Raw genomic sequence first — 23421 nt, 5'->3', positions numbered from 1 at the left:
TCTAGCGGCAGGGAGTTTGAACCCTTGAGCAACACCCCCCCCCCCCACCCCCTCCCAAATTCCTTTCATTTTGACTCGTAAAAACGTAACAAAAATGCAAAAACGCAAATCAAAATTTTTTTATACGTTTTATAAAGTTTGTTTTTGTACCCCCCTCCCCAACACAAATCCTGGCTAAAGTCTTGACATCGCGAGAATCTAATTTTGATAGTGATTCCATCAATGTAAATTAAGTTTCATATTACCGATCAAAACTTATTAGCATAAAAAAATTGGCATCACATTTGAAAAAAAAAAGAAACCCCCTCCCTCCAAAAAAAGGAAGACGAGCCAGTGAATATCCCACAAGATAATTAAGCATATCTGGTAGCCCTGGAGCAACATTTCAACCCCTTACCAGTAGAAATACGAAATTTCATATTTTTCCTGAGAAGGATGGACTTCTTCGTTTTTTCTTTCTGAGGTGATCACGGTCGTAGAATATCCCAAAATGACTCGTTAAAAGAGTAATTTCCATCTGCGTCTTTTTAAGTAGCAAAAGGTATGTTGCACAGCAAAGTGGAGAATATGCTGCGCAAAACAACAATTTTGGCTCATAGTGCCAAAATCCCATCGATTGAGAATTCGGATATGGCCAATTAATTTAAACCTATTTATGATCCCTTTTCGTAGGTTATTATGTCTTACGGGGATATGCTTGTGCTTAGAGATATAAGCACCTACAAAATGAACAGTTCTTATGCACAATTAAATAAAAAAAAGTTTTGACTAAAAGTAAGGAGCAACTTTAAAACTTAAAACGAACAGAAATTTTTCCGTATATGAGGGGGGCTACCCCCTCCTCAGCACCTCACTCGTTACGATAAATTGTTTTAGTGCTTTAAAAAAGCTTTTTATTCCAATTAATCGGCCCTTATGTTTGAGCAGTCGTTCCAAAATAACAGGCAAAAAAGTCAACCTTTAGCGTCAAGAGCGAGGGATTGAGCAGGGGACAGTCCCCTCATCTCTAGAAGGTACGGGTCTCGAAAAGCTTTTGTTGAATGCGGCCAGCGAATTCAGTCGGTATATGTCGAAGTGTGTAGACCAAGGGTATGACAGAGCTGCTAGTATGCCAAGTTTGACTAGCAGAGCTGCTGCCAAGATCAAACGTCACTGAGGACTTGGGGACTATTTTCACCATGTGAGACATGTTACAAATCTCTTATGCTCGAAAATAGCATCAGTTCAAATTTTGCACAACATTCAAGGCAAAGTCTGAGACACAATTTCTCGCTTCAGCTCAAGTGCCAAGCAAACAAGGCAACTCAAAAAGTATCTAATTTCAGACAAAGCAAAAATAGAGACACTGATCATCCTCTATACAACGAAATTTGCATGAAGTGAGCAGCAGATATTGGGACTGAAGTTACTTATACTTACTGCCAACTGCGCCCTCTACAGCATTTTTACAAGAATAAATTTCAAAAATTTCAAAATGATTATAACCGATAGATTATTCATTTGAGATTTGCATCCCTACAATTTCTGCACCCGGGGCAGGGGCCCCTTTGTCCTCCACGTAAAACCACCTCTGCGAACGACGCAGGGAAAAATTCTAAGACTGCTATTACAGCACTTAACAGCTGATATGAACATAGTTTCCCAAACAATGTTTAATGATACAGTCTGAATCAAAAAATGAATTAAAATCAAGATGCCATCAATCCACTGGCCAGTTGGAGACAAGGTCAAGACAGGTAGTATCAGTGAGAGGCGGTAAAACATCTTTGCTCTGCTGACAATTCTTGAAACACTTCCGGCATCAACCTATAAAGCAGAGTGTATGTTTTACAAAGTCGACAGGATATGCTCATCAACACGAAGCACAATGGCTGAGAAAAGGTTATAGGCAGTAGTGCTCATGCTACACACAGAGACGGCTTTTCCAGAGACAGATAACATAATTGAGTTATTTCTTTGGTGCCCTCTGTCCAGCGGCCCCCTTCCAATTTTTTTCTATACATCCGCCGAAGTATACAAAATGTGCAATATCTCCATGACTTGTTGTTGTGACTTCTCAGTTCAAAAATTAGCACCATATTTGGTTGACATAAAATTTTAATACAGTGACAAAAAAGTAATAAAAAAAAATCAAAATTTTGAGATAACCATTTTTTTTAACGTAGTTGACAATTCTGGAAATTAGGTCTTTGTGGATGACAACACCCAAAACCCTTCAGGGCAAGGGTTGTAAGTTATGCCCTTGGGGCATATAAGGTTTTATAGAAAGTGATTTCGTAGAATCTTCAAAAAGGGCTCATTCGATTGGAAATTCAAAGGGCTAGTGGCCTTTTTAATAGTCGAAAGTGATTAAAGTGCAACTAACCCCCCTCTCGCGCCCAATATTTTCCCAAACACATCCAATCAAAATTTTTAGATAGTCATTTTGCTCAACATAGTTGAAAGTTCTGGAAATTATGATTTTGAGGATTACAATCCCTCCAAACCTCTCAGGGCAAGGATTGTAAGTTATGACCTTGGGGCATATAAAGTTTTATAGAAAGTGGTGTCGTAAAGACTTCGAAAAGGGTTCGTTCGATTGGAAATTGAGAGGGCTAGTGCCCATTTTAATAGTCGAAAGTGATTGGAGGCCAACTAACCCTCCTCTCACGCCCACCATTTCCCCAAACACATCCAATCAAAAGTTGAAATCGCCATTTTGTTCAACGTAGATGAAAGTTCTGAAAATTAGGTTTTTGAGGATGACAACCCCACCCCCACAGCCTTCAAGGCAATGGTTGTAAGTTATCCCCTGGGGGCGTATAAGGTTTTTAAAGAGTGTTGTAACTTCGAAACTTCGAAGTGCTAGTGCCCTTTTTAAAAGTCAAAAGTGATTGGAGGAGAACTAACACCCTCCCACGCCCACCATTTTCCCAAAAACACCCAATAAAAATTTTGAGATAGCCATTTTGTTCAACGTAGTTGAAAAGTCTGGAAATCATGTCTTTGAGGATGACACGCCCCCCACAGCCCTCAGCGCAAGAGTTGTTATTTATTCCCTGGGGGCATATAAGGTTTTTTATAGAAAGCGTTGTCGTAGAAACTTCAAGAAGGGCTCATTCGATTGAAAATTGAAAGGCCTTGTGTCCTATTTAATAGTGGAAAGTGATTGGAGGGCAAATAACGCCCCTCTCACGCCCACTATTTCTCCAAACACATCCAATCAAAATTTTGAGATAAACATTATGTTCAACGTAGTTGAAACTTCTGGAAATTAGGTCTTTGCCACCGTTGTCGTAGAAACTTCAAAAAGGACTCATTCAATTGGGAATTGAGAGGGCTAGTGCTCTTAGAACAGTCAAAAGCGATCGGAGGGCGAATCCCCCCCCCATGCCCATTTTTTCCCCAAACACTATCAATCAATAGCTTGATACAGCCGTTCTTTGGAACATAGCTGAAGGGTCTGGAAATTATTTCTTTGAATATGACAACTCCCAACAGTCCTCAGTTGTAAGCTTCTAAGTTATGCCCTGGGGGAATATAATGTCTTATAGAAATTATTGTCGTAAAGACTTCAAAAAGGTCTCTTTCGATTGTAAATTGGGAGGGCTATTGCCCTTTTTAATAGTCGAAAGTAATCGGAGGGAGAATCCCCCCATTCATCATTTCCCCAAACATTTCCGAGCAACATTTTGATATGACCATTTTGTTCAACATAGTTTAAAGGTCTGGAATTTATGTCTTTGAGGATGACAGCCCTCCCCCATAGCCCTCAGGACAAGGGTTGTTATTTAGGTTCTTTGGATCCATAATGTTCTTACAGATAGTTTTATCGCAGAAGAGCCAAAAAGGGCTCATTCGATTGGAAACTGAGAGGACTAGTACTTGTTTCATTAATCGAAAGTGATCAGAGGGCAAATGTCCCCCTCCACGCCTATCATTTCTACAAACACTTTCAATCAAAATTTTGAAATAGCCATTTTATTAAGCCTATAAGAAAGGTCTGGAAATTATGTCTTAGAGGATAAAAAATCGCCCAGCCCTAAGGGCAAAGGTTGTAAGTTATGCCTGGGGACATATGCCATTTTATAGAAAGGGGACATGTAGATTTTTATAGAAAGTGTGGTTATATAAACTTCGAAGTGGGCTCATTGGATTGGTAATCAGACGCTCTAGTGCTCTTTTTAAAAGTCAAAGTGATCAGAGGGCAGCTATCATTTCCTTTCTGCACACACTCCGTATTGTCCCGAAATGCGTTTTATAGAAATTTTGAGATAGCCATTGTATTCAAAATAGTCTAAATATCATATAGCAAGGCTTTAGGGGTTGAAACAAACTCCAGAGATTAGGAACAAGGGTTGTAAGTTATGCCCAGGGGGTATTTAACGTTTTTATAGAAGGGATGGTTGTTTAACTTCAGAAGAGGCTCAGTCTTTCTCCCTGAAAGAGACTATGTCAATATAAACCCAACAGAAATTAATCAAAAAAAATTTGCACAAAATAAGTTTTTCAAAAAAAAAAACATAAGAGAACTCCATTAAACCAAAAATAGAATCAAATAATCTCCGAAGCATACAACTACCAAAAATCAGTATCAATAAATAAATGAAGCGCAAAACAAATAGAAATTAAAATAAGTCAAACTCAAAACGAGCAGAAATTAATCTGAGTAGTGTTCTAAACCCTATGCTTTCTAAAACCCGGAATATAATTTGCACTTTATTGAAAAAAAATATTTCAGATGTATTCACTTTTATAACTTTGAGAAATCAAAAATTAATTAAGATTTTAAGGAAGAAATATCAGCATATGTATATTAAACTGACAATGCATATTTTCTTCAGTAAATTCATTTGAATTTTTTCAAACTTATTTTGTGCAAAAGGATCTTTGATTAATACATAGAAATATCAATTGGAGTCTTCATAAAAAAAACTCCGAAGGAGAATCATCATCAGAAGGTACAATACGGGAAGATAAAGTTACGCCAATATTAACAAAATGTTGAGAAAGAGCACCACATACCTCTTCTGGTTTATTCGCTGGCAAACCATTATCCATTACTAGTTCATCGGGGAAAAAGAATTTTCTGAAGATATCACGCTTTTAATTATTTTTCATGTTTGTGCAGGGTTACCACAAGTTTCAGTGAATTTGTTTTCGAAATGTTTTTTTTTTAACATTTCTCAGTAATTTATTAAGGGCATTTCCTATATTTTTTATAAATTCTTGAACAAATTGGATCGTTTTCATTATTTAAGGAATTCTTATAAAGTTTATCTCTTTTATTAATACAACGTAATAAATTGGCGACAGCCATGGTTTCTTATGATTCTTTTTCCTTGATAGTGAACGAGCCATCGTACAAGTCTTTGTCATTATAAGAATCAGTATATCATAAAATCTTTGAAAACTCATATTTATATCATCCGTAAGATCAACCAAATTATTCCAATCGACTTCTGCAATTTTCTGCTTAAACTTTTGAAGGTTACTATGGCTAACCATGGGTATTGGACTCTTTGGAATTATTGGTGCTGACTTTGGGGGAATGTAAACCTCAAGTCTTGTTGAAATCCCAAAATGATCTGATACATCTGTAATAATAACTCTTGGAGCTGAAAAATCCAAATTTGAAAAAATATTGTCAATAAGCTTCGATGATGAGATGGTGACTCGTATGCATATATTAATAGTAGGAAATAAACCATAGGACATACAAAGCTGCAAAAAATCCATGAAAGCGCTCGTATCAAGCTCCTGAATGTCAATATAAAAATCACCGAGCATCATAAATGGATGTGAACCAGTTGGTAATTTCTCAAGCTGCTTATCCAGTTCTTTTCGTAGTTTAATTTAATTGCTAGTGTTTGTTGAGTTTTTTTTTTTTTTTTTTTATCTTTTTTATTATTATGTAATCCAATTTTACTACATTTTGTTAGTTGTTGGTAATAAATGATTGATTGATTGATAGGTATAGGGCCAGAAGGCGGCTACATAATATAATAACAAATACAATTATAAAACATATTTTGAACACCGAATACTGCTCTGCATATTCTGGATACCCTGACAGATGTCCAGACGAGAATGGCTTTGGCATAAAAGTTCGGTGCTGTAAGACGGTTTGGGTCTCCGCTCCGTCACAGGCTCCTGTCTCCGTCCCTAATCCTGACAGGGAAATCCTGCTTGCGTGGCCTCATAGTGGCATGACGGTGGACCTTTCACGTAGTTTTCTAAACTAAGCCGTAACTACTAACAGTGTTGCAGGTTGACTTTGAGGAGTGGCCCATTCGAGGGAATTATAGCCTAGTAAACGACTCAGCACTTGCACTGGATTCTGATTAATGTATAATTCTTCTGAGTTTGGTGTTTTTTGTCGGCTTTTTGAGCTGACAATCCTCTTTCTAGCTAAGTTATCTATTATGGATTGCCTCCCTGCAGTAGCAAACTATTTTTAGGCATGAATATATAACAAGTCGGAGTTAATACGTTTGAGATTGACTGTGCTAGATTTCGACTTTTGTTGATAGAAGAGTATCGCCAGGTGGGAAACCATGTCATGACCAAGATGGACCCAGGATTGCACAAAGCCTCCATTCACATTGGAGGTCCCGGGGACTTTTTGCTGCCCGATTTTAAACCGGCTTACTCATGTAGTTTTCAGAAGATGTCTTAGTTCCCGTCCTACATTGGTTCTGGGACCATTGCATTTCCTACGGCCATAATAATTTCAATAATTTAAAGAATATGAAAATTGCAACTTTGAATGTTACAACGTTAAAAACAACTATCGTATCACATTTTGACTGCCGATTCAGACACTTTGAACCGGATTTGATAAGAATTTCACATATCCCAGGGGTAGGAAACATGAAATTATTTGATGCAAAATTTTTTAATCAAACAAAAAAGATGGGGAGTATTGGATAGGAGTAGGGCTGATTTTGAACGAGGAAGCTACTAAGTCTTGCTTGGGTTCGAAAATATTAATAATAGAATATTAGTCGCTCATTTTATGACTAAAAAGTGCAGGGTATCAGGTATATTAGTATATGCCCCTGGAGAACCTGATGACTGTGACTGCTGTAGATAGTAGTGACTCAGATTAACTTTACTTACAGCTACAGGAACAAATATACAGGGTTTCAAGAAAAAATATGGTATTTTATTAGGGGATGTTAATACTAAAGTCGGTAGAAATTGGGATATATGGTACCCTTGCCAAAGTAAACTTGGTGTGAAAAAAAAAAGAAAACAGTAATGATTGCAGATTGCTGCAACTTTGTAGGTATAACAATCTAGTTATAAATAAACCAGCATTTAGTCAAAAAATGACAAATAAGTTAATATGTTATTCCTATGATGGTAATACAGCTAACCTTATTGGACTTGTAGAAGAATATTTGAGTGATACATCATATGAAAATAAGAGGAATGTAAAAAAAAGTGGATAAAGGATTAAAATATGAATTAAAGAGGTGTGAAGTGGAGGCGATGGATAAAATTTCTGAAGATCAGGAAGATGCAGCCAGACGGCATAATAATAAAATATTGTACTGGCATGTTAATAAATTAAAAAGAAATAGTCAATCGGGACTTGTCCCAGCTAAAGGTATGAATGGGGCCACAATTAGTGATAAGGAAAGAGTTAAAGAGAGATGAACAGTACATTTTGAGACTGTGCTAAACCGTGATGGAGCAACAAAACAAAGATGTGAAGGATGATTTATTTTGTGAGGAGGGATTAGTGCCAGTCCTAAAAGGATTAAAAATAATAAGATCCCAGGCGCTGATATTGTGATGAATGAGTATTTTAAATTTGTTGGATATGAAATTAGAGATAAATTACTGAAGATTATGAATATGAATTTTGGAAAACAGGAAGTACCTAGAGATTTCAGGAAAACTCTGATTAAACCCCTCTATAAGAAAAGTGATAAGAGTGAGTGTGGTAATTACAGAGGCAATAGCTGTGATTCTGTAGGAAGCAAATTACTTAATATGATGACACTTTTTAGACATGTAAATGCTGTAAATAAAGTTTAACAGAAAGTAAGAGAAAGTTTAGGAAAACTTTAATTAAACCCTCACCAGAAAGGTGATAAGAGTGATTGTGGTAATTATAGAGGCATTAGCCTGGTTTCTGTAAGAAGCGAATTACTTTGTATGACGATGCGTCTTAGACTTAGAAATGCTATAGATAAAGTTTTAAGAGACGAACAGTATAGTTTTAGGGGGGGGGGAGATCATGCGTCGACCAATTTTTCCCTCTTAGATCAATAATTGAGAAGTTCCTGAGTCATTAAACCCTTTTAGTCCTCAGCTTTTTAGATTTTGCGCAAGCCTGATTCTGCTGATAGAAGAGCTTTAGCGAACGTCCTGTCCCTGTATGGTATACCAGATAAATACATTAAAGTAATTAGTGCTATGTGCGAGAATAACATTACTGCGGTTAAGGTAGGAAATGAGGTTAGTAGCTGGTTTCGTATTGAATCAGGAGTTAAGCAGGGTTACGTCCTATCTCCGTTTATATAGATCATTTTGATGGACTTGATCCTAATGAGCACAGCAAAGGAAATGGGAGGGCACGGAATCGATTAGTGTATGCTGATGATTTAACGATCCTAGATGAAAATGTTAGCAAAATGGATGAATTTTTAGAGGTTTTGCAAGTTCAGGGTGCAAGAATAAGTTTGAAAATTAGACTAAGTCGCTAAGACTAGGGATTAGTGAAGGTGAAGAGGTGACTTTTAGAGTTAGGGCTGGGGATAGCAGCCAAACTCATGTTTGTAGTAGTTTTTGTTTGGTTTAAGCTTGATTTGCATATTCAATGTAAGTTTCAGTCATATTAAGATTGATTTATTCATTTAGATTAGTACCTGTTGATCTTAAGTTTAATATGGCCTTTACTTTTCTGTGAAAAACTTTTTTTTTGGAAAGTTTTAATTAATTGTTAGTGCATTTTTAATTATTAGATGCAGTGAAGATGTTAAAAGTAGTATAACCAAGACTCAGAGTGTTTTTTCATAGTTGAAAAAGTTTACAAGAATAGGAACATAAATCTGCTAAACGACTTAGAAATTGGAAGCTACAGGGATGATAGTTGTCAAATATGGTTTTGAAGCATGGGTGCTCCGAAAGACGGAGGTAGATTTGATAGATGTTTTCCAGAGAAATTGCCAACAGATTCCTTTGAGTGTTCGACTGATTAACCGTGCTTCAAACAATAAGTTGTACGAAAAATGTGGTCCAATCCTAGTTTCTTGGGTTATAATGACAGAACGGCTGAGATGGCTACTACACATTTTACAGATGAAGGATGACAGATTGCATGAGATAGTCTTAGTCGGCCAACCGTGTAGGGCCAGGCGAAAAGCAGGCCGTCCCCAAAGGGAATGGGGGGATGTCGTAAGAAAAAAATTGAGAGAAACGAGAACTTTTAGGGGGTGTAAAAGGAGTGGCTTTGAATAGGTTGGGATGGAAAAGGAACGTCCTTAGCTGTGTTGGCTTCAGGTAGTTTGCTGCTGCTGTGAGTTGTTAGTAGTAGTAGTAGTGGAATACTGAATACACTAATCCATTGCTATGTAACCCAATTACTACGTCAATACTAAGGTGTGTTTAAAGTATATTATAAACGCCAAGCACATTAATAAAAGATCTAAAACTACTTTGAATTTTTCCATGGGATGTAGAAATTTTTCTACATTAAAATAACATAAGTAATATTTCTGCTTTTTCAACTTTTTGAATTTTTTACTGTACAGACCTAGCCTAATTAGTCTCTAATCTGTCTATACAATAAAGGCCTATTGGTGCTTTGGTGACGAATACAACAACAGCTTTCTCTGTAAAAGTATTCAAAGCATGATTTTTCCAAGACAAAATAAAAAAAAGCCTCTTTGTTTCTGATTTCATTTGTTTCACATACTTTGCAAAGCGTTCGTTTGGAGGGATAGCCCTTCAGCTACGCCCATGAATCTTGGGCCGGAAACATATCAACAGAACTTCAATTTACAGTAAAAGTCCTCCTTGACAGCTGGTCTTTTTTATTTGACCACTCGATTTTATATATGAATGTTTTGTGTTCAAACTATAATCATGAATTTGATTATTTAGACGTTATTTACGATTCTTTGGCAAAATTACTACAGCTCAATAAACAGAATAATAATTTCACTACAAGGTCAAATTAAATAAATTTACATTCGGCCTTTTAATGCAAGTCTCAGAATTCAACCGCAAAAGAACAAATAAATAAAAAATGCATACCTGTCCAAAGTTCCCTTCTCCGATAACCGAAAGAAGCCTCATCTTAGAGCGAGGATATTCCCAAGGGGATATTCTGATTTGTGATATAATGTCAGGTCCATCAAATTTACCCTGAAATAAATCACAGATTGCATACTCATAATTATGTTAAAGAATGATCATGCTCTCTGGTCTAAAAAAACAAATCACAAGTCCAATTTATAAAAGTTACTAACCTAGGGGGAAAATCACCAAAAAATGAAAATATAAAGCAAATATTGCATTTTAATTTGCTTTTTTTTATCAAAACCATGAATTTTTTTAGGTATAGAAACGACTACACTAAAAAAAATTGTTTTGTCAAGAATTTAATTATGACTTTTCTGACTTTAAACATAAAAAATAAAATCTGGGAAATTCTAATTTTTTAAGCTGAAGGAAAAATAAAATCTGTTCAATAATCACTCGAAATTAATACACGAAATACCAAAACTAGAGAAACAACTATCTCTCCACCAACTCAACCAAACTCAACACCCATCGAATCACTAGGATTGGCAACACTGAGTACCTCAATCAATTTCATACATTTTATAAAGGGCTTTTGAGCCTAGTGCGTTCTAGTCAAATAACTATATCGGTCCCATAGTTACAATTTACTGTTGGGCGCGCTCAGAGATTTTTTTCAGAAGGTGGGGGGGGGGGTATCGCAAATTTAAATAATTTACTTTGTGTATATTTCATTTACTTTTTACAAACTTTCCGAAAAATAAGACATAAAAGAAGGCATAACAACCAAAAAATATACATTTCAAAGAAGCATAGCAAATTTTCAATGTTTGTGCAATTATTTAACTGAAAGAATAGATTATTATATTAGGATGATATAATGTTTTTCTGTTGTACTTGGAAAATGTCTTACAACGCCATTTTTTCAGGAGAATGCGCTGATGCTTCAACACCTACGCCTCATTACCCTTATGCAGGATACACTGCAATTACTTATCTTTACACTTCCCAGCCAACTGAGTTTGGTCTGGGTCTATCTATCCTAGAGAATGCATTGTTTCAGTTTAAATGAAGCCTAATATAATTTTATCACTCCTAGGCCTGAGAAAACAACAGGCCCCTTTCCAGAAAGGGTCCTATGATGTTTGCTACCTCGTATCGTCCATAGTTGTCAGAAGTAACTTTAGTTTACGAAGTAATTCTATTTTGGAGATGTAGTTTGCGAAGAACTGACAAATTATATGAACAGCTCAGAAAATTGTGGGGAATCCTACGCAATCTTGAGTATTTGAGGCTCGAGCAGGGAGGCCATTGCCATGATATTTTGCCCCCCCCCCAAATATTGAAAAATACCCTGTTTTGGTATTTTGATAGAGAAACGGCTTTTTCGGTATTTTCCATTGAAAAAAAAAACTAAAAAAAACAACAAAGATACCCCACCCCCTACATTAAAAAACACCTTTTTACCCTCACCCCTTCATTTTCATGAGTTTACTCCATTGATCCAATCCGGTACTAAATTTTCAGAACATGAAATAAAATCTGGTTGAAAAAGCTCGTAGCTCTTAAGCAGTTTGTGTTATTTAAACGAGATCATACACAAACATAACCCTATTCAAGCTACTGCGCTAAAAAAAAAAAAAAAAAAAAAAAAAAAAAAAAAAAAAAACAGTGGAATCTATGCCTACCTTACTTACAAAGGCGACTGTCCATTGGTTCTCCCCAGAGTCTAATGTTTTTGGAGGAGGCTGAGACTCATCTTTTAATTTTAACAAATTGTAATGCCGTACAATTAAACTGAAACATTTATTGGTCCTTCAGAGGCCTTTCAGCCTAATCTCGTAAGAGTACAAAAAGGATCATTCCAAGAATTGTTGGCTCCTGAGGCAAAACTAGCCAGCACTCCCCTTGAAAATGTATATGTAAGCCAGCATCATGGGCGCCCATAAGCTGACTGCCAGGGGGGGGGCAAACCTCGTCTAATTGGCACTTTTAATACAATATAATAGAAATCACAGAACAAAAATATAAAAAATAAGGCAGCATCATTAAGCCAGGGGGCGGGCGGGCGCCCCCCCCCCCCTATGGGCCCCCATGGCCAGCATATAACAAATGCAATTCTCTTTAAAAAAAAAAATCTTGGCCATTTAAGTTTATTGTTGAGCCAATCTATCTATTTACCCCTCCCCTAGCCATGGCACCTGGGGGAGCTTTTTTCAGCTACCTTTCTTCGAGTCCTGAGTTCAAATCTGCGTGTCACGGAGTGGCTCTGCCTCTTATGCATCTAAGACTAAACACGCGACAGGGTTATACCACCGTTCTATTGGCGATCTATTTGGCGATCTATATATATATATATATATATATATATATATATATATATATATATATATATATATATATATATATATATATATATATATATATATATATATATATATATATATATATATATATATATATATATTATTATTAGTTTATTGGAGTCCATTTAATCTGCTTAATCTACTTAATTAATTTAGTCTCTGTGACTCTTTTTCTCTCTGTGAGTAAGTGATGGTTTTGATTTTTATAAAAAAAAATTTCTCTGAGTGAGTAAGTGACTCGTTTGTCTTCCCCCTTCTTTAAAGGCTAATAAGCCTTTGAGGGCTATATAAAATGTAATATTGTATGTGTATTTCATGACGAATAAATCTTATCTTATCTAACTAGAATTCGGATAAATTTAAGCCTTGGCATACATCCTCCTCCCCATCCCTTTTAAATCTCGGTCTCCTGGACGGAACACTGAATGTAAAAATTCAGGTGGTTTGTTGAAGCTGCCAAGCGCAAAAATATTAATTGAAAATTGAAAACCAGATCAATTTCAGTAGCAGCTACAATATCGATTAAGGCGCGTGACAATCAAGGGCGGGGCTGATTATATTTAGGTTAGTATCTAAAAAGGTCATAGAATCGGTAAATATAAAAACAATGTAATAAAATAATGGCCGATATATTTATTAGTTGGCAAAAGATAAACAACAAAAAGTGCAGTGTTATCAGCTTGAGGGCAGGACTGGCTTCCGACTTGCACAGCACGAGTATTACCATCTAAAACAATCGTTTTTAATGATCGTCATCGTAAACTCACTAGCTATAGTTCTGTTAAGTATACTTTGCATTTGGAAGTGTAAAATGGAATTGACAGGTATGGGCGCCCATATGGGGGGGGGGGGGGGGGGGGGCTCCAGCCCCCCCCCCCTCCCCTGGCTGAATGATGCTGCCTTATATTTATAATTATGTTTTGCTATTTCTATTACACAGCATTGGAAGTGCCGATTAGACCAGCTAAGCCCCCTCCCCTAGAATTCAGCTTATGGGTGCCAATGTTGACAGGGGCTATTGACTACATGTGACAGATATACACATCTTGTCCCCTTTAACCATACCTCTTGGGCAATTCAATAGAGATAGGCCAAAGGGGCCTTATAATCCCTCAATTCATTGCAAAACGGAAAGGTATAAGTGGAGATTTATCCCGACTTTTGTTTCTTGAGTTATGTTTAACTCATTTTAAATTATTCTATCTCGTTTTAACATTATAACCTCTTATTTTTAGCTTGATCTTTTATCTTTTTATAATTGTTCCATTTTTTTTTATTTTTCTCGATTAATTACATGTATTTACTGTGTTTGGCTAATAACTTCCTTATTGCGCATTATTAAGTTTGTCACATGTTTAGGAGTTTGTTATCATATTGAATGTAATTTTCTACTGAACCCTATTGTTTTTTTCTTTTTTACCAAGATCACAGTATTTTTGTGGCATAAATGTGCTTTGGCTTAGGCAGCGCATTAGCGCTGCCTAAGTAAAGAACAGTGTGAGCACAATGTATTATTTATTTATTTTGTTTGTTTTGTTTTTATCAAGGCGCTTCGTATAAAAGGAGTAGTCGTAGAAATTTCGTAAGGAGCTCATTCGATTTGAAACTAAAAGTCCAAGTGTCCTTTTTAAGAGTCAGAATTGATTGCAGGGCAACCAGCCCCCCTCCCACGCCCATCAATTCCTCAAACACATCCAATCAAAATGTTTGTCAACCCCCGATCCCTGAGGGCAAGGGCTTTAAATTATGCCATTCACCTATTGTTTACATATAGTATTTGTTATTGGTCTTCAGAGGGCATGGGGGGCGTCAGCCCCAGTCATCTTAGTGTGTGGTCGTTTTCAGTTTCGTTTATTTATTGACGATGATTTTTGGTATTTTTACGCTTGGAAAATTATTTTACTTTATTTCTGCTCATTTTTGGCTTAATGTAGCTCTTTACTTTCAGATTGAATTTTGATTTGGAAATTAATTTAAAAAAAATATTTGGGCATAAATATCGTTTCATCTCTGAATTTTCTTGCCCAAACTCCTTTTTTTAGTTTCAATTACTATTAAAAGGAGTCGCTCCTTTCTTACAGTTCATTACTACGAACTGTTTGGTGGTAATTCTCTATTTACAGGGTAGTTGTTTTAATGTAGATTTTTTAGTGTCTATATTCTTTCAAAAATAAATAAACAGTTCTGACCTTGCTAGAATTCTTCTGTCCAAGTGTCAGGGGGTGCAATAGACCGTTACCTCTTCTGAATCCTGTGACAGACGCAGTATCAGAGTCTTGCAACCGCTGGAAAAAAATGTCACAATAAGTAGAACATGAAAAATGTGCATTAAGTTATTTAAATCAACAACACCTGTTTAAATGTGACAAATTTTACAGATCAGCAGACTATCGTTGACCAAGCGAAAACATTCTTCATATTTGAATAATCATATTTTTGTCTTCAATAATTATATAAGGGGAACAATAAAAGGGAACAAATTCACAGAATTAAGACTTATTCGTAGATTGTATGGAATGTAAAACTGATTTAGAATTTTAAATGAACTTAACTTTTATGACACGTTCCAGAGCTGTTTAATAAGAATTTTCAATGACAACGGTATTAATAATGGTATAATTCAATTTGATCACGGACGTAGGCAAGGGGGATTGCCCCAGTCCCCTGGGGAAAAGAAAGCCAAGAAATTATTACTTTCAGACCCAGACCTCTATGTATTTACCTTCCTTCGTCCTCGACGTCTATTTAAAACGAAGTCATTGTCATTTCAGCGAAGATATTACTACTTATTAGCACATTCAAAGTGCCTATTAGTACGGGCGCCAATAGACAAAAAGATGCTTATTTTCAATCTGTTTCTCCCAATTTGAAAGCAGTTTCTAGTCATATCGAACACGCTGATTACGATTATACCAGGGAATAGATAGCTCAGAGGGGTGCTTGACCATTAAAAATGACCTGAAAGATTAGGAAAAAATTATCTCGGAGAGTTTTGTTTACATTTTTTTTCAAGTTTTTAACGCTATCTGTTTAAGGCTTATGCGACGCGTGCAATTTAAAGAAGAAAGCGAAATAATGGTAAACAAATAAAGTTTAAAACTTATTACAGAAAATTAGCATTGGGAATAATCATTATATTTGGATAGAGAAATGATTCCGAAGAAAAAAGTATGATTACTCCTTAGCTATCTCATTGAAAGCAACTATTATCAGGTTCAGAACCCTCTATATCAGTCTTAGGCTATTTCTTTTCTTAAATAGGAAATTATCAGTCCTTTTTCTTTTCTTAATTCGTTTCTTATCAACAATAGGCAGAGTTATAGTTGAGTTTTTTTCTATCTCGTAAAACAGCAGTTAGGTAGGAAAATGAGATTATCAGGAATGAATTTAGGGTGTAATATAGGCTAGACTATACCCTTGGGAGGTTTTTTAAGAGACAGGCAATGTAAATTTTGACAGAAATTATCCACCTTAGTTTTGGCTGTTTAGCTTATTGATTTCTTTGGGTCTAAGTTTTGAAAGCACAATTTTTATTGTGACTACAGAATTTGAAGTTAGCCTATATCAAGGATCAAGCAAGGCCCAAAATGCTCTTTTAGTGCCTTTTTTAAGGTGTGAATCAAAATCTGTAGATTTTACTTTTGTAACATTAAAAATTACCCATAGTCTTTATACCTCAGTGTTTTCTGGAGAGGAAAAGTGATGGGGCTAGTAGGCTACTTCAAAAAATCTTCCCATGACATTGTTGAGGCTTTGGATCTGTTTCTTGAAGTTTTATTTGTCTAGTTCAACTAGGCTACTTACCCAAATAGTTAAAAACTCTTAATCTATAATTTTACCCAATATTGTAATAATTATACAGTTTCCTTCCATTTTCCACGCTTTTGATACTGTTTTGGTCTTGATTCTATCAATGATTTGGGTCTGATCATATATTTTAATTTGGAGCATCACACATACAAGAAGTAAAGCAAGACAATCAGTAGTTGGATTGCTAATCACTGTTTCAACAGTGCACTATAGAATCTTTATTATACTGCATAGAATGTGGATTGTTAACCATTAGATTTGTCTAAAATTTCTTTAGAGGCTTTTCATTAGCTTGAATCATTTTAACTATACATAACACTAACCATTTCAAATGTACTAGTAATCAAAAGTAGATCCAATTGAATCTACAGTTATATTATTACAATCTAAGGTTGCATTTTATAGTATATTTTTCTGTTTAATTTTATTTATAAAGTAAATTCTTTATAAAGTAAATCCTTGCAATATCAGGTAAGGGACAAAAGATTTATTCTGCTCTAACAGTAGTTTAACTTTGGAGCTCTTTCAAAAGGATGGATTAACTAGCTTCAACAAGCCTGAAGCTAATGCATTGTCCAAAGCATACAGTATTTTAACCAAAATTATCCCTATTGTGTCAGCAAACTAAAAGGGGTCCTTTACATAAATTCATAGACATTTCATGTGTTATTTCCTTCTTATCATCAAATTGCTCTTGTACATTTTTTTACAGAACATTGCAAAAAATTTATAAAAAAGCTCTATTTCTCTGAAACAGGCCTGTTCTAGCATAGAGTGTGCTGCCAGAAATTCTATTCCTGCAAAAGTTACCAGGAGTCTTGTGACCAAACTATATCACATTGCTTGTCAATTAAAACAATGCAAATACTTTGCAGACAGGAACATGCATGGAGAAATTTTTGAATTTTTTACACATGTGTGAATTTTTTAACAAGTGTGTCTTTAGGACACACTTGTTGCTGTTGATGTTATACATTTAATACACTGTTTGATTACTTTAGGACACAGGTCATTTGCTACTAAATTGTTGTTGCTAAGACATTTAAGACCAAACTGATATTTTGACCAAAGTTATTGCAGTATTAACTTCTCTGGTTAATATTTGCAATTTCTTAGGAATACCAGAGATTTACTGGAAAGCAAGAATATTGTATTGAAGTTACAGTGCATATGTTACAAGATTGAATATATCAAGATTAAGTGTTTGATTCACTCATTTGCTTCCACAAGAACAGCAAATTCTGATGAAATCTTGTTTAATTCTTTATTGTGATGTTTGTCTTAAGATTAATCTAGTGGTGTCACCTTATGGTCACTTGTTACCATGTTATTCTGCAGGTTGTGAGCTTACTATGATAACTTACCATGGTAGGTGGGTTGGAACTCAGCCTAAGAAATAAACATACCATTTGATTCAAAAATCAATACTCTATCCAATTATGATAATCATATCTTTTTTGAGCTTTTTTCATAAATCTGTAAAATCTTATTCAAATCTTTTCTTTTTTTAAAGAAAAATTGATTTCTGTCAAGTGGCACTACATGGTAAAAAAAGGGCCTTAGTATCCCGAAAAGTGGCAAGAATGTTTGAATCTAGTATTACAAAATATCCTTTTCTGTTACATTCTTCTCTCTTCATAAATTATGACCTTAAAATATCATGTAACAGGAAAAGATTTAAACTACTCCAGTAGTATTGAAACAAGATTTATTTCAGAAGAATGGATCAACTTGCTTCAAAAAGCCTGAAGCTGATGCACAGTCCAAAGAATGCAGTATTTAAACCAGAATCATGCCTATTGTGACAGGAAACGCAAAGTGCTCCTTTGTATAAAGTTACACACATTCAACGTGTGATTTCCTTCTTGGCATCAAACTGTTCATGTACATTTGGCTACAGGACATTGAGAAAAAGTTTTATAAAGCCTAACTTTTCTAAAACAGACTTGTTCTGGCACAGAGTATGCCACCAGAAATTCTATTCCTGCAAAAGTCATCAGGAGTCTTCTAACCAAACTCAATCACAGTGTTTGTCAACTAAAAGGAGGCAGGAGGCAAACACTACATAGAGACAGTAACTCACATGAAGGGAACTTTGAATACAAGTCATGCTGTCTTTTTTGTGGCTTAAAAGGCAGCAAAAAAAGGAAATGAATGTAAAGCCGATAAACCTCGAGAAAGGCAGAATAATATTCAGAAGCAGGTAGAAAAACTGAAAGATTTGGAACCTCAATTGTGGATGAGGTGTAAAGATGCTCCATTAGTGAGACTTGATGCTAAGTACCATCAATTTTGATTTCTGAGTGCAAGTGTGAAGAGTGGATTATTGGAAGCTACGGCTGATTTAAGCAAGAAGATTGAAAGTGACATTTCAAACTTAGCTTCATTTGAAGAAGAAATGACGCAGGTATGCAGAAAGCTGGTTGTTGCCGTGTACAGTAAGAAGCCTGGTGACTTTAAGTCACTTAATGATCTTCGGGTCCATCTATTCCATAGGAACAAAGGTCTAAAAAATATTCCGCCAACCGAGAACACTTTTAGTTTCCATATAAATTGTGTCCTTTTCCAACTCCATATTCTGCTTCAGGCTCTAAAACTCCTTCCAATTATCCACAGCCCCTTCAACTTCGGATGGGTATTCAGCGAAGCCCAAGGTGTGATACCATTAACTAGTTCCTTGCCTCAGTGGCCACTTTCGATCCAGAGAATCTTGCCATATTGCAATTGGACAAATGGTTGCAGGTCGCGTTGTGGCTGTGAAGGAATAAAAAATTGTAGCTTGCTATGTAGTTGTGGAGATGCATGTGTGTTGGATTCTGATGATGATAACTAATTTTGATTTTATTGTCTATTAATATATTTTCATTTTATGATCTATATCCAATAACGATTATAAACGATTTCTCAATAAACTAATTACAACAGTTTATTAATTTTTTTTTTTTTTTTTTTAATCACTAAATTGCTTACATTTTTGCTCAGTTACGTTGAGTTGCAGCTAAAAGGACCAAAATATATTGGGCTGCAAGTGAAATTCACTAGATAGTACTATTTAATATTTCAGGTTATTTTTAAGGGTCAAGCACCCCTCGGAGGTACCTATTCCCGGGTATAATCGTAATCAGCGGGTTTGATATGACTAGAAACTGCTGTCAGATTGCATGAAACAGATGTGTCCACGGAGGTGTCACATTTATAGGTCTTGGCACCTGGACTATATACAAATTGCCGTTTAAGAGTGTGGGGAGGAGTTAAACTGATCGGAAACGCGAGATACGTGGAACTTCCTATTGATTGAACCAGAGAAGAGCCAAAGATTACAGATGGGCAGTTCCGCATCTGGGGAATTGGGGGCAATTGCCTCCCTAGATTCCTTTGCTTTGTATTTTCATTGAAAAAAATCAAAAAGCCAGCAAAACTGACCCCCCCCCCTCTAGGTTTTGAAAGTTACACTTTTGTATCTCAATTGAAAAAAACACAACTGAAAATCCCTCCCCTCAACTCCCTATGAATTGGTGCCCATGGATCCTACCTCTCCTCCACCTCTGGAGCATATAATCCTTTCAATGCAAGGGAGTTGGCTTTATAAACATTGATTAGCAGACTGCTATTGTTTCTGCGACTATTAGCTGGAAGTTTGTGGATGCGACAATTAGCTGAAAGTTGCACGTAGGGGGAGGGGATAATTCAAGGATGGGTATAAAGGGTGATCCGTGGAGATTCTCAGTAACTCGGCCTAAAAATGTCTGTGTCTATGTCTTTAATTAGATGTCACTCACCTCTTGGCAAATCCTCCAAAACGCCTCTTGGTTTTGGCTTTTTGCAAGTACGTCAATTTCATTATCGGGAAAATGAACTCAAAACTACTTGAATATTAAGATACAAGAATGGAAAAAAAACTGTTAATATACTTTTATCATGGTTATACAAAAAAAGGAATCAGGGGGACTCTTCCTACAAAAATTTAATTTGTGTTTTTGCACTGTGTTGCATCCACATCCTCCGCTACTCTTGACTATTAGCTTAACTTTTCTCGCAAGTCAGTTGTGAAAGAGCATCGTGAATACAAGATTATCAAGACAAGACGAACGAAATTTTTCTTGAGGCATTGGTGCCAATTAGTAATGGTTCAGCCCCAGCTACTTGATTAAAAAAAGAAAACTTTGGACATTTTAAAAAATTCAAACGAGTTTTTAATGTGTCATAAAAAGAACATGTGGTACATATTTAGTGTCAAATTCCTCTAATAAGAGTTTTCAAGTGTAGAAAAATGGCACATCAAATGCTTTGTCCCACGTTCCACCTCACTTATTCAAGCTCTTCATTAAACTGTCCAGTAGAACTCAACGGTTCATTAATTTTTCGACATATTTTTAGCTCTTACATAGATAAGTAAAGCTGATAAGAAATACACTCAGAGCATTATCTGGGAGAAGAAGCAGAAACTTCGAGAAAAAGCAGCAAAAAAGGAGATTGTATATTAATATTTAAAGAACTGTATGAAAAATTGTAAAATCATTAAATTCCAACGGGGAAGACCGAAGGCCCCCTTGCGAACCTAATGAAGCTCGTAGATGTTGCGCCGTTCGTTAATTTTTGGCACTTCATCCTCCAATAAAAAAATAGTTCTTTATATGCGCTTGGCCGTCAGACCAGAATGGGCCTGTCATTCCTTAACCCCCTAGCTTTTTTGGCCCTAGCCCACCTCTGCTGGTGATAACTCAACCAAATTCTTATACATAAAATTGTGGGAAGCCCGAAATGGTTTATATATACCAAAGTCCTTTTTTTAAATTGGACCACTTAACAGATATATTTCTCAGCTTGCAAAACGGTAATATTGATTTCCTAAGACAAACTGACACAAAAGTCCATGTTTTCTTGGATCTGTGATCTAAAAAGATAAATAACAATTCAACATGGAAAAGATACCAAGACGTTATGTCCTGTAACAAGTTAATCTTTAATAAATGAGTTATATTCTACCCAATAATTATTTTAAGTCCTTGTACTTGACACGAACGTTTAATAAACATCCTAATATTTTATATCCTAACAAGAAAAATAATGCAAATGCAATGTGTAAATGACCTGATTTCAATTAGGCGACCCACCTTCCCTTTAGGATAATAAAGAAAAAAAGGGTTTAGTAAAAGTAAAAGAACTTGTCTTCCTTCAAAACTTGTAGTACCAGACTATAAAAATATTATTGGAAGAGAACCACCATTTATAATATTCAACAAAAGTACATGACTACAAGACTGCAATCATGGCAAAGTCATTGCAATTGAACAGTAACTGACGAGATTTCACTTTCACCATATCTCATATAGGTTTTTATAATTAGTTTCCGGCTGAAACTACACGATTTTGGAGTCCGTCTCAGTGTATATTTCCGAATACTTCTTGTAACTTCACTCATCTGGAGCTGGACAGAGCACTATGTTAATAAGTGCCCGGAATGTAGGTACTTTTAACTATTTTACTTGAACTATTCGAATGATAGTCTCACGCTCTATAGTTCTGACTAGATGGAAAGGTTTGTCACCTAGTATATATCTAGGAACACCACGCATGACACAATTCCACCACGCCAGGCCTCCTCTCCCATTGCACGGCACACTTCCACAAACTGTGGCACATAAGACATGGTTTGCATTATTTTTGAAAATGACTCCTTGAATTAGATAGGATCCTTTCAGAAGCCTACTTGACCAAGTAGATTTTTTTTATTTTTAGGTATAAACATATGAGCGATTTTAAACTTTATTAAGTCACAAGGTAAATTTAAATTTTAAAATTGAAAAAACTAAAAAAGCTTTTTTGTCATCAAACGAAAAAAGAAAATATCGAGACTCCAACTACAGTAGGTTCATTCTAAATTGCACTAGGGGACATTCTTCATACTAGACTACGTGAGCTAACACCAAAAAGTAATCTACCGCTATTAATATCAACTTGATCTAACTTATCTCTGAATATGCCACGCGTCTTTGAGTTGCTTCAGCGCATAACCGTAGAGTTTCGATTTTCCATGGAGGGGAGGCGGCTCAACCCTGATGTCAAGACAACTGTGTATTTCCAACATTTCAGAGAAGAATTTCGAGTTTTTTTTAGGGGGGGGGGAGAGGGCTAAGTCTCGCAATTTGTCTGGGGAGGGGCCTTGCCCCCCCCCCCCTTCCCCAATCTACGCCTAGGTTTTGGAATATTATCACTGTCGTGATATTTTCACACTTCTGAGCTAATTGCCCAAAAACTGCTTGCTTAGCTGTTTTGAAGAGAGGATCTGGAAGGCAACTCATGTACAATCACCTTTAGATCCCCTTGATTTGCATTGCCCAGCTGGTCCTCTCTTTGGTAACAGCTGAAAAACTGCTTTTGACAATTATTTCAGCCATGAAACACTTCAGAGCAGGCACTTCTGAGGAAATTGCATCGGGGGGGGGGGGAGGGGGGTAAAATTTCGAAAAAAAGGAAGAACTAGGGGGTTGTATGAAAATATTAGGAAAATTGTGTTGTCCTCGGAGGGGGACTGGAACCAAAGAGCTAGCCCCCCACATGAGTGTCTGGTTTGGAGACCAAAACGATGAAAAAAAAACTTAGAAAAATCTAAAAGTTCCAGATTTATTTTGGTATTTGCTTGGTACATTCTAGTAGAGACTTGCTCAAACTGGCTTTTGAACGCAATCTTCAGTTTCCAATGGTAATAAATCATCATTTTTGGGGGGCATTATTTGTTACTTTGGGGATTATTCTTGCGAATGTGCAAAGTAAAGAGCCGATGAATTGCTATGAAGATAACATCTCAAAAATGTAAAACGTACTCTCAGTCAGATTGATGACTAAAAGGAAAAGATCAAAATAAGAAATATATTTATAAAATATACAAAGATATTTTTTTTCTTTTTCTTTAGGATGGAACAATACAAATGATGAGCAAGAAATAAATTGGTAAAAGTGGAGACGACAAGGTTTTCGCTAATTCGAAAATTTGCAGTGCCTGGTG

At 35.9% G+C, this 23421-nt stretch overlaps 1 protein-coding gene across 1 annotated transcript in view; it reads right to left on the bottom strand.

Moving 5' to 3' along the window:
* The window catches only part of LOC148945205 (uncharacterized), a 149826-nt gene that overhangs the window by 62182 nt on the left and 64223 nt on the right, over positions 1-23421 (bottom strand). The window contains exons 5-6 of the mRNA XM_089098604.1: positions 14795-14890; positions 10252-10362 (exon numbers count right to left, since the gene is read on the bottom strand). Of these exons, the coding sequence (XP_088954730.1) occupies positions 10252-10362; positions 14795-14890 (207 nt within the window). The remainder of the gene's footprint in view (positions 1-10251; positions 10363-14794; positions 14891-23421) is intronic.

This window comes from Artemia sp. Qi Xiang Cuo, chromosome 13 (genome assembly GCF_049724085.1).
Source record: "Artemia sp. Qi Xiang Cuo chromosome 13, ASM4972408v1, whole genome shotgun sequence".
NCBI lineage: Eukaryota > Metazoa > Arthropoda > Branchiopoda > Anostraca > Artemiidae > Artemia > Artemia sp. Qi Xiang Cuo.
The sequence above is the reverse complement of the archived record's forward strand: the minus strand, read 5'-3'. Positions and strand labels throughout refer to the sequence as shown.